General features: G+C 39.3%; 2 protein-coding genes across 2 annotated transcripts in view; one reads left to right on the top strand and one right to left on the bottom strand.

The window, feature by feature from the left end:
- LOC146675647 (protein NLRC3-like) overlaps window positions 1-16,957 on the top strand; it is a 340,816-nt gene that overhangs the window by 314,516 nt on the left and 9,343 nt on the right. The gene's annotated exons all lie outside the window — the stretch shown is intronic.
- Window positions 6,937-13,992, bottom strand: LOC146675648 (cornifelin homolog B-like). Its single transcript, XM_085400659.1, has 4 exons — window positions 12,803-13,992; window positions 10,607-10,720; window positions 10,269-10,414; window positions 6,937-7,700 (listed from the first exon to the last, which is right to left on the bottom strand). Exons 2-4 carry the CDS (start codon window positions 10,716-10,718, stop codon window positions 7,560-7,562), a joined length of 399 nt encoding a protein of 132 aa, XP_085256785.1. The 5' UTR covers window positions 10,719-10,720; window positions 12,803-13,992; the 3' UTR covers window positions 6,937-7,559.

Genomic DNA, 16,957 nt, shown 5'->3' with positions numbered 1-16,957 from the left:
AGGACTGTCTTCCATGTGTTACAGTTTAGGCTCAAATCGGTTTGACGTTTGATGCCGTGCAATAACTCTCCTCAAATGACTTAAAATTTTTATACATTTAGAAGCATGAAACCGTCATTAATGGGCATAGTTGCTTCATCCAGTCTTCTTTGATTGAAAGACTCCTTTGTGCAGCCAAACACTGCCCTCTACAGTTAAACACATGTCAGCACAGCCTCACATTCTTTATTTTACAATCAGAATACTTTATTAGTCCCTAAGAAAAGTATGTAATGTGTTCTAATCAATTATTTCTTGATTATTGGTAACTTGTTTTTAACCTCCAGGAGCTGTTCAGAAAATAGGTGGTTAATATCAAATCTTCTTATGTTCTCTGAGCAGGCTGGGGGGTGAATATCGGCTGCTGCTCAAGAGTTGCATGCTGGGGTTTTTTCTCCATCTCCTGTCTCTTTGACAAAAAAGAAAAAAAGAAAATGGAAATTAGCATCTGTATTTTTCTTTATTGACATGTCTCTTTTAATCCTTTAATTGATGCTTGCATCTTGCATGAGACTTATAAGTACAGTGTATGTAAAATGAAATGAAATGAAATTTAAAATAAAAAAAGCAGTTACATTTCTGATCATTCTGAAAATGTCCTCACTATAGGACATCTTATTGGGTATTTTGTTATTCAAATATATGTCATTGTGAGCTGCATGTCTTGTGTCTTTAATTTTTAGTCAAAGAACAGAGAGATAACTCCCAGGCCTGAAAACATGATTCAAGATCCAATAAACTCAGAGAAAACTTGAACGCAGCAGTAACTTTGTCAGACTGGTGATCCTCCACTGCCAGGAAACAAATGACAACTATTTAATACAGCTTCTGTAGCACAATATGTGTTCATCATAGGATTTCTAAAGGAAAGGTACTTATCAGTCTGGCATTGGTATTTTATATGAGATGTTAGTCTCATAAGACATACAGCATATCCTTGATATACCATGATTAATGAATGAGAATTCAGTAAACTCAGTAAACAGATCTTGCCACTTTCACTGTATGCCATACTGCCTATGAATCCTAATAAAATGGTCATGCATATTTTATTGTCTAGTGTCTCATTAAAAAAAGAAAACAGCCCTCATCTCAGTTTTGTACAATTGAACAGCAAATGTAATGTGTAATTATAATGGATGATGATGCTTTTAGTTTTTGTGTATATGAGCAGAAGCATGATTGCATTATTAAAGTTCAGGGGATTGTGAATAAACTCAAAAACAGGTGATCCTAGCTGTTGTGTACAACAGTCACGCTGTCAGATTTTCATTACAACTTAGTCAGTTGTCACAACCAAAATAATTGTTATTCGCTGCGATATCTGTAGCGCTTGTGAGGGGCGAAAAGAAAGAAAAAGGTGAAATCTTATTAGTAATTACATTATAATAAATGGTCACCATCTCATCCTGCTCAGAGAACATGACAAGATTTAACATTAACTATGAACTGCATTAACTACTACAGGTTACACACCTAAAATCATCAAGAAAAAGAACATGGGGCTGTAATAACATCTGCTTTGCTGCAGAGGGCAGTTTTGGTCTGTAAAATAGAGTCCTTCAAAGATTTATATGCCATATACATGTTTTCTCTTTAATTGGAAAAATATACATTATATAATTTTCCCAATATTCCAGTGTAATTTTATTCATCTACCTTCATTAACCTGGAAAACACCAAGTTGACGAAGGGGAGGGTGCTGCTGTAGGTGTTCCACATACATTTCCAGTTCTGACAGGAGCAATATATCAATAAAATGTGGGGGGGGAAAAAAACGCGTCAGGGAAATTTTCCATCATTTCATCACATGATGACAGCAAAGGGAATGTGTAATCAAAGCTGTATCAGCTGCTCTGGCATTGACGTAACACCTAATAAACTAGTTGGTATCTGTTTCCACGCAAATGAACAAATTCAGAAAATGTGTAGTAACGGTCAGAGATGGCAACATAAAACATCTGTGACTGTGACATCAAGACTTCTGGAAAAATGTAGCTCAAACCTGTGGTGTTTTGTATGGTTGAGTGCAGTCAAAACTGTTGTGTCGCAGTTGTTGCTGTTGTCAGTGTAACACTGAAATTACCTGAAATAAATTTTGTTGTTATTTGGAATGGAAGGTGGAAAGAAGTCCCAGTTTAGGGGGATGATCTGTGGAGTAAATTAATACAGCAGAAAATATAGATATAATTCCCAAATGTAGACGTTCAAAACTCAGATAACTGTCAAACAACACATTATATGTCACATTGACCTTACCACCCATCCTGCTTGAACGAGTACTGCAGCATTCAAAACTTTAATTTGCGTAAAATGTTTCAAGCACTTCAAGATCTGATATCCTTAGCCCTGCGAAAGACTGGCGATCCCCGCCTCTCGCCCTTTGGTAGCTGGGATATGCTCCAGCTCACCCACAACCCTGATAAAGATGGGTGGATGTAGATCTGTTATCTCCGTGTTGGTGTAGTTTCTACATCATCATAACAGTGTTGGTCCAAGATCAACATTGCAGCTGACCAATCTCGTTGTCTAAGCATTCACTTAGCATTAAGTAACTAAGTAAATTTTTATTTATATAGCACATTTCTAGATAAAAGATCACAAAGTGCTTCACAAGGTATAAAACAAAAACAGACAAAGGTTAACAAAATGCAATTCTAAAAAGATGTGTTTTTAGTTGTTTTTTAAAAGTGATCACTGAGTCCACAGATCTTAAGTTCTGAGGAAGAGAGTTCCACAGTCTGGCAGTGGCAAAAGCTCTGTCTCCCTTGGTTTTGAGCCGTATGCTGAATAACAAGAAGGCCCTGATCACATGACCTCAGGGACCTATTAGGGACATAGGGCTGTAAAAGTTCAATGATGTAGGCTGGTGCTTGTCCTTGAAGAGCTTTAAATGTAAGAACCAGTAGCTTAAAATGGTCTCTGAATTCAACGGGGAGCCAGTGCAGCTGTATAAGCAACAGTGTTACATGAGAGTACTTAGGTGTTTTTGTCAGAAGCCTTGCTGCAGCATTTTGGACAATCTGCAGACGCTCCAGGGAGTTTTTGTTTAGACATGTAAACAGTGAATTACAGTGGTCCAATCGCATGAATAACAATCTCCAGTTCAGTATGAGATACTAAAGGGCTCAATTTATAAATGTTTCTTAAATGATAGAAGCAGGATCGAACCAGAGATTTGATGTGGACATCCAGGGTAAGAGCAGAATCAAAGGTTACCCCGAGGTTCCTGATAGACGATTTCACAAATGTTGAAAGAGGACCAAGAGCATTCATTATGTTAGGTACATGTCTGTCTGGAGCACATACAAGGACTTCAGTCTTTTCTTCATTAAGTTGGAGGAAGTTGTCAGCCATCCAACCTTTGATGGATTCTAAGCACTCGTTTAGAATCTGCAGCTTAGAAACATCTTCTGGTTTAAAAGATATATATAGCTGGATGTCGTCTGCATAGCAGTGGTAGCAAATGTCCTCAAAGGGGCTCAAAATATGCTGGAGAGGAAGTAGATATATTAAAAACAATAAGGGCCCCAGCACAGAACCTCGTGGCACACCATAGGACAGGGACGTGGAAAATGACCTGTACTTAGAGACCGCCACAGAAAAGTATCGTTCATAGAGATACGAGGAAAACCACTCTAAGGCAGACCCAGATACACCAACCCAGTATTTCAGCCTTTCAAGAAAAATGTAATGGTCAATGGTGTCAAAGGCTGACGTGAGGTCCAACATTAGGAGTACAGAACATTTTCCTGCATAGTTTTGCATCAGAATGTCACTGGAAACTCTAAGAAGGGCTGTCTCAGTAGAATGAGCTCTACGAAAGCCAGACTGAAATTTGTCAAATATATTATGTTTGTCTAAAACTGCTGTAAGCTGCTTGGCCACAACCTTCTCTAATATCTTAGCAATTAACGGTATTTTTGAGATTGGTCTCTAATTGCTAGTGAGAGATTGGTCCAGCGTGGGGTTTTTTAACAGGGGGTGTATAGCAGCAGTTTTAAAATAAGCAGGGACTTTACCAGACCCCAGTAAGGTGTTAACTATGGTGAGCACACAGGGACCAGGGACTTACATTACTAATTTTTTCTAGAAAGAAAGAAAGAAATGTTTCACAGTCTTCATTAGAAGAAATAATGGCAGCAGGTGGAGCAGGAGTAATAATATCAGTAATAGTGTCAAATAACACCTTAGGATTACCTCTGCTCTTTGAAACCAGATGAGAAAAATAAGCAGCCCTCGCATCTCTAATTGCATTGCTAAAAGAGGCTAAAAGATCCTTTAAGTAAAGGAGATGTACACATTTAAATGAGTTTTCCTCCACAAGCGCTCAGCTTTACGACAATCACGTTTTATGGAGCGGATATTGTCATTTAGCCAAAAAACAATGGTTATTAAATAGATCTGTTAAAAAATCAACGCCGTTTTGCGGGGATAGAGTTAAATTAAAAGCATCCGAGAAATTCTCCGCTGTGGAGGAAATTATGATGCGCGAGATAATTGTCCGGTGAACAGGAGACAAAGGCTCGTGAAAAGACATGTTAAAAAGAATAAACCAACATGACTAACTCAATTTGTCCATGTGCAAAAGTAACTTGAATAATATATCTATTATATTGATTAAATTAACAAAGAAAGCACTTGAAATGATTACTATTTGTCCCAGAGCTGAGTTTTATAATAACAAAGGTTTGTTTTTTTCTTTCTTATTTCTCCACATTCCAAAGCCATGACAGCACAACAACATGATTGATCAGTTGCAATTTTGACCCTAGAACAGCACAGTTATACTGCTGCTGGACATCAGATACACCGTGTTTCAGTGAAACATGTTACTGCTGTGTTACTGCTCTCATTAAGCCAGGTTTCAGCAGAAAGCAAAGAATCCATTTTATTGCAGGTAATTGTGTTGTTAAAATAAAGCTGATGACGTGGTAAGCATCATTTGTCATGTAGCTTTTTCCGGAAAGTAAAACAGTATTTACTGACTGCATAAAAATCATAAAAGAAGGAAGAAAGATGACGAGCCTGTTAATTATTCACTCGTAGCACGTCACTCATGTGTCCTTTGTAGGGAGTGGGGCCTGTTTGGGTCAAACATTATCAAAGTCACCGGTGCTGCTTGTGCGCGTGATCTGAGACGACTGCATGGTTTAAGGATCTGTGACTGTAGCCCAGTAGGTTTTTGTGTTTAGACTTTTGAGAAAAGGGCGAAGGTTTAAGAGACATGTTGATGGGTTTAGATTTTATTATTGTCATTTGTATTGGGAAATATTTAACCATATATGCTTAGAGGTGTATAATCGAGTGTGTAGTGATAGGATGTGTGATCTTTAGTAGTCTGCAAAGACTGTGTGTGCATTCCAGAGTGCTCTGGCATTCACACCCACACCCTGGGAGCATGGGAGAGGTCGTACCTTATTTTATTGTTTTATGGTAGGATAAACGTAGCTATGTCAGTTTTAGTCTAAGTGCCTTTTGTTTAGATGAACTGCTGGACTTCCAGACCAGCAGGTTTAGGGAAGTCATTTATGGGGTCACACTCTGACCCCACACACACACACAGACAAGGTATTCTTTGTCCACATGTATAGAGATTGACAGACCACGTGACTTTTGCGCATTGCATGCCGGGAACTCGTGGCAAAACAATCCAAGTACCTGCATCAAATGCAAGCATTCATTCTCCGGTTCCAATACCTTCTTGCTTTTTCTTTGCCCCCCCAAAAAGGTATGTACAAAACGAAGGAGAACAATGCCGGTCCGTACAAAGACAGACTTGATGAAAAGTCAAAGAAAGGATACGAGGAAAAAATCAAAGGAGTGAAAGGGTCAGACCCTTACGAGCACACAGAGTGGACAAAAGACGTTAGCGTGTTGCCCAACTTTCACCACGCTCATATTTATAATTATACGGTTCTTGGAGTGAGTGCATACACTCATGAAGTTTAGTAACTTCAGGTCACTGCAACAAGCCCAGGTACAGTTTACCAACGGATGGGTACAGGACCTTGAAATGCACCGTGAACAAAGGTAAGTTTACCAGTCTCACAAATCGTCTTCATAAATACACATTCCTTAACCGTTTATTAATAGGATCTTTGAGCTCAACGGTAATTAATTAGTAGTGGAAATAATTTCTGGTAGCATCACAGAAATGTAGCAGTGACAATAATACTGTAATCGCACTGGGCAATTAGTGATACAAAAAACCTGTTTTATCCTGTGAATAAAAGTATATGTTTTTGTCAATGTACCATAATAACAGAAGCGAAACACAATATTGTGTCAGGACAATTCACTATTTATGCACAATAAACAAAGGAGCATAGCGCGACAATTTCTGTTCAGCGCCAGACTTGCTTGTAACCTATATCACCAATTATGTTAAGAAAAATGACGTATTAACTACAACAGAAGACTTGCCTTTGTGTAAATGCTTGGAGCAGACTAACCTGTGAGCTGGAGGGTTCTGGGACGTTATATTTGGTCTTTGAATGGCTGCAATCCAGGCCACCCGTTGCCTCTTTGTTACTTCGGAAACATGGCTTGAACAATTTCTTTTCAACAACGTAATCCGATAACAACCGATCTCTTTACCCGTCGGCTTCCCGTGGCTGTCATGCGACCGGCTATTGCAGTTAATAATACAACAGCTTCTTGCCATTTTTTGTGTTTCTTTTTATCGCTGTGTGACTGATTTCAATTGAAAGCCTGCGTGCGCTAGTACCTCTTGCCACGAGTTCCCAGAATCCTTTGCGGTTTTACCCCTGAGTGACGTCACATTTTCAATCTCTATACCTATATGAAACATCATATGTTAATGAACCTATGCATATTCATATAACCACAATAAAAGGAGTGCTATGGGGAACCTGGCTGAGAGTCTGACGGAGGTCAAGTGGGTGGAACGACACTTGGCTCCAGGCAGGTCTCCCTCATGCAGGAGTAACACAAAGAACTTCGCCTACTTGTGTCTTGCTTTCTGCTGTGTAGTAAATTGTCTTGAACGTTCCAGCGAATAGGTTTATGCTACAAACTTATCACGTCTCCACAGTTGAAAAAAGTACAACAGTGCCTTGTGTAGTAGGTGAATGTGAATACTTTTTATTTTAGCACAGGTGAAACTCAACTTGGACAAAGTTATTATAAGTGTGAGTATGTTAAATGATACAGATTTTATCGACCTGGGTAAAATCTTTCCTGATGATATATGCAGTATGCTGACAAAACTCAAAACATCTGATTTAAACATATAATCTAAAGCTATAAAAACTTGCTTAGATTATATGAAACAACTATCTATTGCAGAGCAGTGAACCAAACGAGCATCAGCACTGAGCTATGAAATGCTATAAAAAAGAATGCAGATCACATGCCAGGCTACATTTTCAGATTTCACTTCATGCTGCAGAAACAGAAGTAATATTTTCATATGTGTTTCATCGCTGTAAAACATATACATTTTTTTAAAATATCTTTGTCAGTTTCACTCAACCCACATCAAAAATGGTTGCATCTTATCCACGGATGACCTGGGTTGTGACCACCGTCGAGGCAGCAGGGTATTGGTTTTCCCTGATCTTCAGCTCACGATGCATCTGGCACCAGACACAGTGATAACACCAAAATATTTTGCAGCAGTCATCACAGCACGAGCCCTGCAGGACAGGAAAATTGAAGAGGAAGACGAGAACTTTGTGATATATTTTGAATTTCTAACAATATCCTGTTTAGTCAGCTGACGTCTGAATGTCATGCTTAGGAATGAGAATTGAGAAATGGTGTTCAGTCATTTCAGCATACAAATCAGAGTAACATACAGCATATAGTTCAGTATACAGATGAAATTAAATGATGTTTATTTTCCATCTCTCCATTTTCTTATCCAGGGCTAAGTTGTGGGGGAGCAGCCTAACAAGAGAAGCCCAGACCTCCCTCCCCCCAGCCACTTCTTCAAGCTTGTCTGGGGGAACGCCAAGGCGTTCCCAAGCCAGCCGAAAGATATTATCTCCCCAGCATGTCCTGAGTCTGCCCTCGGTCCTCCTCCCTGTGGGATGTACCCGGAACACCTCACCCAGGAGACGCCCAGGAGGCACCCTTGTGCGATGCCTGAACCACCTCAAATGCTCCTTTCAGTGTGGAGGAGCAGCAATTCTACTTTGAGCTCTTCCCAGATGACCGAACTCCTCAACCTATCTCAAAAGGAGAGGCCAGTCACCCTCCAAAGAAAATTCTTTTGCTCACTACCCACAGCTCGAAAATAACAGGCAGGTTTACAGCATGAATTTGGACATTACTTTTATTTTTATTGCATAAAAAGACGAGAGCATGATGGTAAAGTGGCATCCAGGACAGAAATAACTGTATTATGCTGCTAATACAACTTCAGCTCTTTGCAAGCACCTGCACAGACAGCATGCTAACGCTAAGCTAGCCAAGAACCCAGAGTGATGCTGAAGCTGAATGAATGCTGAGCCCAGTCCAGCACCGTGGTCAAGTGCGTTGTCTTTTGTGAGCTGTGGTGAAGCAAGCTGCTGCTGAACTTCATCAGGTAACAAACAGATGAGCGGTCGGGCTGCACCCCAAGTTTCTATTTAGATTGGCTTTTAATTAGATTCATGCTGTATGTTTGATTTTTGATGTATTTTATGTATTTCTGTCTTTATATTACTGTGAAGCACTTTGTGGTTTTTATCCTGTGAAGAGTGCTAGATAAATAAATTGAATTGAAATTGAATTCTATCTGGGGGGGGGGGGGGGGTTCTTTGTTGTTTTTTTGCTATATCACAACAACAGTTGCCTCAAGGCACTTGTAATGTAAAGACCCTACAACAATACAATCCTGTTCGTGTTTCTAATGTGGAATCACCATGGTGATCGCTTTAAAGTCTCTTTGTGCTGATTTTCATTTTTGATTTGTGTTGTCGGCTTTGTGTTCATACTTAAATACTAAGAGTAAGATCAGGGAATAAGTGAAGGAAGAAGGAATGAGGACATTTTACATCGAATAGAAATCCTAAACTATGAGGAGGAAACGTATTAGACTTAGTAGGAAAATCTTATAAAATAGGATTTAATTCATCTTATAAGTGAATTAAATTAAAGATCTGATGGAGGAGTGAATACTGTCATAATCAAAATAATACAATGTAAGCAAAGGGTTTTTTGATATCAAGGATAGCTCCTCTGATAGAAATTGCAGGGACTGTTTGAGGTCCTGAGGACTGAGACTTAGGTGGAGTGCAGGAATTATCCAGAGATGAGCTTGTTTGATGTTGTTGTTTTAATGGCAGCTTTTTAATGAGGTGATTTTTTTCATTGGTTGTTCTCATTGTTGAGCTGCACTGAAGCAATATTGCATTGCACTCCATCTTTAAGACAATGTAGTTCAAACCTGGCAGACATCCACCAAAAAGTGGTGGATGTCAGTATGTCTTTGGCAAAAAAAAAAAAAAAATGCTATTCCTCAAATCACCACTCGAGAATGACTCTAAAAGTGAATCAGTCACTGCAGACCTTCGTGTTAAAAAAAACCCAACCACTTTACAGCAGGTTTAGTGCCTTTGGCTCATCTCCCCTTTTGCAATAGGAGTGGGTTTTTTGTTTGCTGTCTCATTTTATGACTTGTTAATGTCAGGGGTGTGCCGGGCTCGTTCTGCCATTTTGCACCATTTGTACTTTCTGGAGAATTCAATAAACAGTACAATAATATGACAAACGATGAGGCTTGTTATACTTTCTAACAGCCCACCCAAGAAGTCTGTGCAGTAGTTAGGGTGAGTGAAGGTGTAGTATTTTGTTCATGTGTTACTTCAGTTGCACTAATTTACAAATATAACCATGTGTGCTTTGCGCCAATTAAAAGCTGCACTCAGCACTCCCTATTTTCATTTATGTGGTTACTTGTGGTTTGATGTTTCATCCACTTATGTTAACTTTATTTTTATTGATTTTGAGGTTAATGCAACTACAGTCATCCTGAGTATCAATAAAATATTCAACATTTTTTAAGCTTTGTACATACATAGTATTGCTTGAAGTTTGCATTTTTTTCTCTCTTAAAGTTTAGGGATGGGGGCATTGTTCATTGTTCAGGGGGCAGTTTAGTTAGCTTAATGTAAGCTAACTACTAAGCTAACTGCTAATTACTACTAAGCTTAATACAATACAACGGTAGCATAATTTAAGCTAAATACAATAACCTTATCCTCCACTCTCACACTTACAGGGATGTTGTAGCGCTCTCTGACAGAATTGCGAAGTAAGCAGGACACCACACAGCAAAAGTCCAGGAGTGGCATTGCGCAGCACCATCCATGTTTACTGGCTGTGTCACACTGCATGCAGGGGAAACACCAATATCCGAAGCAACCTTGAAGAAAAATGTGCAGAGATGCCATATCTGTATGAATTTACCCCAGTTTTTAATAAATTCTACAAACTCTTGCGTAACCTCTGCATTATCCTGACTTCAGATACTCTGCAAAACGACTGCAAACAAAGTCTGAGGAGGTGGTTGATGCAGAAATCACTGCTGTTTGTAGGGTTTGCTGGGTTCACTTACAGGAGTTCATATCAGAGCAGCAGTCACAGATGTCAGTGCTCCATTGCCCAGACTGCTGACTCATTGCAGTGGTGGTGACTACCACCTGGGTGGTTGAATGCTGGAAGGCCATTCCTGGAGCAAACGAAGTAGAAAATTAGACACAGATTGAAGAGAGTTTTTGTTGTCATTGTTGTTGCTTTTTCTTATGCCTTATTTCATTGTATTTATTCTTCTATGGTTTTCTCTTGTTCATTCACTAACTTAAGAGTTTTGGTCAGCTGTTGCTTTTAAATGAGATGTAGAGATGAAACCGACGTTAACGGGCTATAGTGGTTATAAACATGTAACATGCACAGCAGGGTGTTTTCTAGTGCATGTAAACCCCTAACAGGATCTTTGGCACTTGTCTGCCAATGGATCAATATAATTATACAGGCTATGGCTGGCTTGTAGGGCTGCCACACAGCCACACACTAAAAGCACTGAAAGCAGCCCGTGTTTCACTACCAACACTGGAGTCAAATCTCGTAATGTATCCGACCCCTCCCATACCTTCCCTGTGCACTCGGGCACCTTGCAGAACAGAGTTTAGTGTGGTTGATATAGATGGACCAAAAAGAGCAAAAAGAAATTAATCGACATTTTAGCTGTCGGGACTGCTGCTGCAGCTGCACTGCAGCAACAACAACTAGTATTAAGTCCTCACAGTCCAGATGCTGAGACTGCTAGCACCAGCTGTGGAGAAGTGCAGGAGAAAGGACAGCAGTCGTCACTCTGTTTCCCATTCCCTTGTTAGCCTGTGTTTGTATATATTATCTCAGTCTTCCCTTGCTCTTTGTTATGTTCTCCCTCGTGCTGTGTTTTCTTCTTTCTCTGCTCTCCAGTAAGATTCCTTTTCATGAGATTATTTTTCCCTAACCTGCATTATGTTTACAAGCCTTTTCCAATCTTACTGATCAAAGGTCTTCAACTGCACACACAGTGATTTTAATGGTACTGTCCAGAAAATACTACGTCTAGATGAGCAGATTCAACTCTCTAGGGCTATTATGCAGAGCTTTGTTGCAATAGATGCTCAGGCAGTTGCTTTATATATGACAGGTGTGTAGTTTTCTGCCTGTATTTTATATTGAACCTTTTTGTGCTTTTCAAATGTCATAGTTTCCTTGTGTTTGTAAAATCCACTGATAGATCCTGTTGAGCTGTCCATGTTTGGGACAGCTCAACTGTCACATGTTTCCAATACCATCTTGTTCACGTTAGCACCCTTTGCTACAAGACTGATAAACTGCATATGAATTTATCAAGTTGATAACCAGCTTTGTGTGCTCACATAGCCTGACTGGAGATGTTGTGAGAAGTGAAGCTGTACATGAAAGATATTTCAGTTGCCCTTGCTTCATGGCACACAGCCTTCGCAAGATAAGATAAGTTACCGTGGAGGTAATAATTTCCATTTCCACGTGTTTTACCAAAAGTTGCACTGTAGTTGTAACATAATAACTTAAAACAGGGACTTTAGAGATTAATGGAGGTGCCTGGGGGATAACAAATTTATCTACACCAGTTCTGCAATGTAAGATGCACACTACACTGTACAGAGATCCATAAACTACAATTTGCTGTAATACACACACAGTGAAGTGACTCTTTTAAATTAACTGGTTGAGGTCAAACCCAACACACTTGTCCCAATCAGGATATCAGTCAACCACCTCCCTGAGCTCCACCTTCACCCCTATACTGAAACATAACACACCAAAAATAGAATAAAGAAATGTTGAACTTGTGTGAACACAAGACAATACATGGAAATTCCATGTACCTGATACCAGGCCGATTACACCCTTGGTCATGGGGCATATTATAAACTTACTTCAGATATCTTAGAAATAATATCTTAATTAATATACTAAAAAATTCCTAGCTAACATTAATCTACTTATAGTCTATTGCCAACTAGTCTAACAGTCCTATAAGATTCATTAATTTATGAGTATAAACTGCAAAACTGTGCTTATAATAATTAGATGTCCAGTTTTTTGTGCTATTTTTCTTGAGGCAGTATGAAGTGCGTGTAAACCCGTGTGCTGCAAGTATTCCTCTGACTGGCTCACAACACCACACTGGGAAAATGATAGCAAACTGTACTATTAGGTCGCAAAGACTGCTAACTGCTTTAAGATGTTTGCCAGTATAGAAAGTTGTCCTTACCTTTTCTCTGCTTCTCTGAGTTATGAGTAAAATGAGAGCAAGTCCAACCTATGACTGTAAATTGTGACGGGAGTGGTCAAGTGTGGGTTGAAGGCTCTGCTCACTTTCAATTTTCAAAGAAACCACCTCTCTGACAGAGAAAGACGAACAGTTACACACGCTTTCATTCCAGGATAGATAAGAATAGATGAAACACTCAAGGCCAAAAAAGTTCAGTTCCAATAAAACGAGAGTTAAGCGTGAGAGTTACTGACCGTGTCGAGTTTTATGCAGTTTATAGTGCATCATTTATTATTACTTTATGAAAATCACCTCGCTGTGAACTTTTTGACTTGTGCTCTAGTGGTGCCTGTCTGTATTTCTGACTTCATAACATCACACTACAAAGAAAAGATCAGGCAAAAGTGCTATGGACTGTAACAGAGGGTTTATGGTCATGCACCTCTATAAAAGCAGTAGCGGAGCATTCAGATGTCTGTTAACAAAACAATTCACCCCAAGGACAGACTGTGCAATGCTCAGAGAAACACAAGAGATAAAAGTTGCAAAGTTCCATGTAAACAAACCACAAGCAAAATGTCCTTTCGACATGAAGCTTTGCTGTAGATTAAAGAATTAAAATGTTTTAAAACAGCTCAGCCAGAAAGTTCAGCAACATTTTGATTTACTCAAATCCCTCAGTCGTCATTGGTCTCTTCGGGCCCATGGCTTGTTTGGTCGGTAAACACTGCAAACCAAGCTGAGTAAGCTGTGTGGTGTCAAGTGCTGAAGTAAAATCCCCTCATTCAAATTTATTTTACTAACACGTTAAATGTAAATGAATGACTGCAGTAGAGCAGAATTTAGGGATGTCTCAATGAAACCAGGTCTGAATACAACAGCTGGATATAGTTTGATTTAGATCATCTAAGTGGGTGCCAAATATTTCTTCTTTGGTCTTGATCCTGAAGACAATGGATTCATCAGAACCAGAATATAAAAGACATTTGAGCCCTTTTAGGAGCGTTTAGGAGTTATTGTTATGCTTAAAATATTAATGAAGGGTCTGTGTAATGTCTGTACGACGGCCTGTCGGCTCAGTAGATCGAAAAGCATAATACGATTAGCTATGAAAGGTGGTCATGGTGTGTACTAGCATTGTTAATTGATGAGCGGTTTCCAACACAGAGGTGAGAGGAGTAAGGAGTTTGTGTAAGTGGGTGTCTCACGTTGCTTATAAACTCTTCCCTCATTTCACTGCCAATGAAGTTCCTTCAAAATTATTGGCTGGTGTAAAAAGTTGAATTTTACGGAGCCCCTCTGATGACATGGTACAAAAAATAAATAAATTGTGGCCACGAAATATCATTTCGAGGCCACGAAATAGGTATAACGTGCCCACGAAATACTTATTTGTGGCCACGAAATAGGTATAACGTGCCCACGAAATACTTATTTGTGGCCACGAAATACTATTTCGAGGGCACGAAACAGGTATAACGTGCCCACGAAATACTTATTTGTGGCCACGAAACACTTGATGATATATATATATATTATCCCAGGGCACATTCACTAGAACCTGCGTCAGCCATAGTACGGAGTCCTTGCTGTTGGTGATGTCCTTAAGGTGAGTGTATTATATTTTATATTTATTTCATATTGTTATCCCGCAATTCGGCAGTTATTTATTCAGACCTATATTGTTACTATGTTCTAAATGGTATCTGCTGACGTTTCAAATGTTGTATCCTCATGTTGTTAGTACACGTTGTTTTGTTGTGCTAATATGTAGCCGTAAACTCATTTTTAACTGTAGGACGTGCGGCGGCCCCGCAGCACACTTTCAAAGTAGAGCAAGGCTGAAGGCTACTAATAAATGAGGTATGTTCAACATAAAACCTTAGTTCTCTGTGTCACGAAGGTGTCTCTCTTTTACCCTGGCCACATCACCATACTAGCTGGTGCAACTAATCTGGTCTGGACAATAATAACAGTTTTAGATGGAAAGCATCTTAAAATTGCCTTTTTTTTGCTGAACATCTCCTTTGAAAGTAGCATCATGTGAGTCACACTTGTTAAGGTAATACATGCTAAATGAGCCGTAGCTTTCAACGCATTATCGGATGAAGCCTTGCAGTTACAGTAGCTCACTGCGGTTATCACGTTGCCAAGGGAACTAATAAAGCATACAGTGATCGGAATGATTTTGTATTGATGCAGGTTGTCATTGCTCATGCTGAACTACTTAAACTCCAAGTAGACAATCGCTCCATTCCTCATTACCATAGATAATATCTAAGTAATAAAACAATCATTATCAAATTCTGATTTGCCATAGATAAAGTGATTTTATAGGTAGGCTATCATGTAAAAATCTGCTACATAAAATTTATAACTGAGTGTAAAAATACTAATTTTATTTTCATGTGGTTTAGAGGTCAGCTATGGATACTCGGCTGCGAGAATTCTTAACAGAGCGCAAAGTTGAAGAAGATGTGATCAAGAAACTTGAAGATGAGAATGTAAGCCACTGCAGCTTTTGCTGTGTGCGTGCGTGTGTGTCTGTGTGTTTGTTTTTGAACGGAAAGCCGCAATCCACAATTTACTATGCACATTCTAAAAGAATTTATTGAATTTCATATTTGTGTTTAATCAGTGACATTAATTAATGACGTGATATGTTTAAAGAGTAATTTTAAAAGCAATTTTTGTTCATCTTATGTTGGACAAATGTGTACCACATTACCAAAAGTATCTGTTATCAAAAGTAGATAGCAAAAAACAACTCTAAAATATGCAGTTGTATGTATTCATTGTTTTTTTAATATTGACAATTTTATTAATTTGTTATTTATATTTTTCAGATTGATGAAACTGTCATTCCCTTAATGACAGACAGTGACCTGGCAAAGTACATCCCCAAAGTTGGCGATAGAGTCTCCACTGTGGCCTTCTGCAGACAAGCAACACTGTCACGGACGTCACCATCCAGGAAAGAATCTATACTCTCAAGGCTACGACAAAGACTGACAGGAGCTGAGGGAATGCCTCCTAAAAAGAAATTGTCTCAGTGGGCAGAAAATACAAATGCAAAACGAACAGTTAGACGAATTGAGGTTGGCTGGATGGATTTTGATGAGTCGAAGGGTGGGTTCAAACAGGTGAAGTCTGTAAGTGGTGGTGGAACAAGGCATTTATCTGTAGATAAAAATGAAACAGTGTCAAATATCAAACTTATGGCTGAAAATCTGTTTTTCCCCAATGGCACCTCAAAAAAAAACAAAAGTCTTTCACACTATTCAACTCATATTGAGAGCTCACAGATGCATGTGGATGCTTCCAGTACAGTTGATGAGTTGTATAAGCAAAGTAAAGTCAAAATTCTGCGACTTTATCTGTGTACCAGAAAGAAAACACAACAGCAGCCCCAAGACGTAGAGGCCAATCATGCAATAACCCAGCCCTCTGTGGTAGATCTCACTGGCAATGAACCTAATCAGGCCGCTGATGATCTGTTGGCGGAAAACATAAATTCAGAACCATCAAACTTTGTAATTAATGATGGAGCTTCCACAAGTGGATATTTTGAACTGAATGACACATTACCATGGGATGGTCTGCCAAATGTAGGTGAAAGTGAAGATTCTGATGCAGTTGTTATTATTAGTGGGGATAACAGGGTGGATATTAGTGTGGTTGAACTAAACCCTGAAACACTGTTTACAGAAAAAGAGTCTGATCCACCTCATCACACATTGTCTCTCTCACCGGGGCTGACAGGAGAGGCCAATATTCCTGACCAAGCACCCCCTGAACCACGATCTTGTCCCGTAATACTAACTGTTAGAAGAGGTCATTGTCTTACTGATTTGATCAGTGCCTTTAAGGACTCAAACATTATTTCATCTGAGGTCAATATCAAAATGTTGTTACCAAATGGAGAGCTTGAACAGGGGGAAGGAAGTGGTGTTTTGCGGGACTGCCTGACAGAATTTTGGATGGATTTCTATGACAGCTGCACATTGGGAGTTGAGGTGAAAGTCCCATTCATTCGGCATGACTTTCAGTGTGAAGAATGGCAGGCTATAGCTAGAGTGTTTGTTGTAGGGTGGAAGCAAGCTGGTTACTTCCCAGTGAAGCTTGCAATACCCTTTCTGGAGGAGATATTGTACG

The sequence above is a fragment of the Rhamphochromis longiceps genome, linkage group LG3, assembly GCF_057381845.1.
Source record: "Rhamphochromis longiceps isolate RC_006_pf linkage group LG3, R_longiceps_female_GT1.1, whole genome shotgun sequence".
NCBI lineage: Eukaryota > Metazoa > Chordata > Actinopteri > Cichliformes > Cichlidae > Rhamphochromis > Rhamphochromis longiceps.
This window is presented reverse-complemented; position numbering and strand designations above follow the sequence as displayed.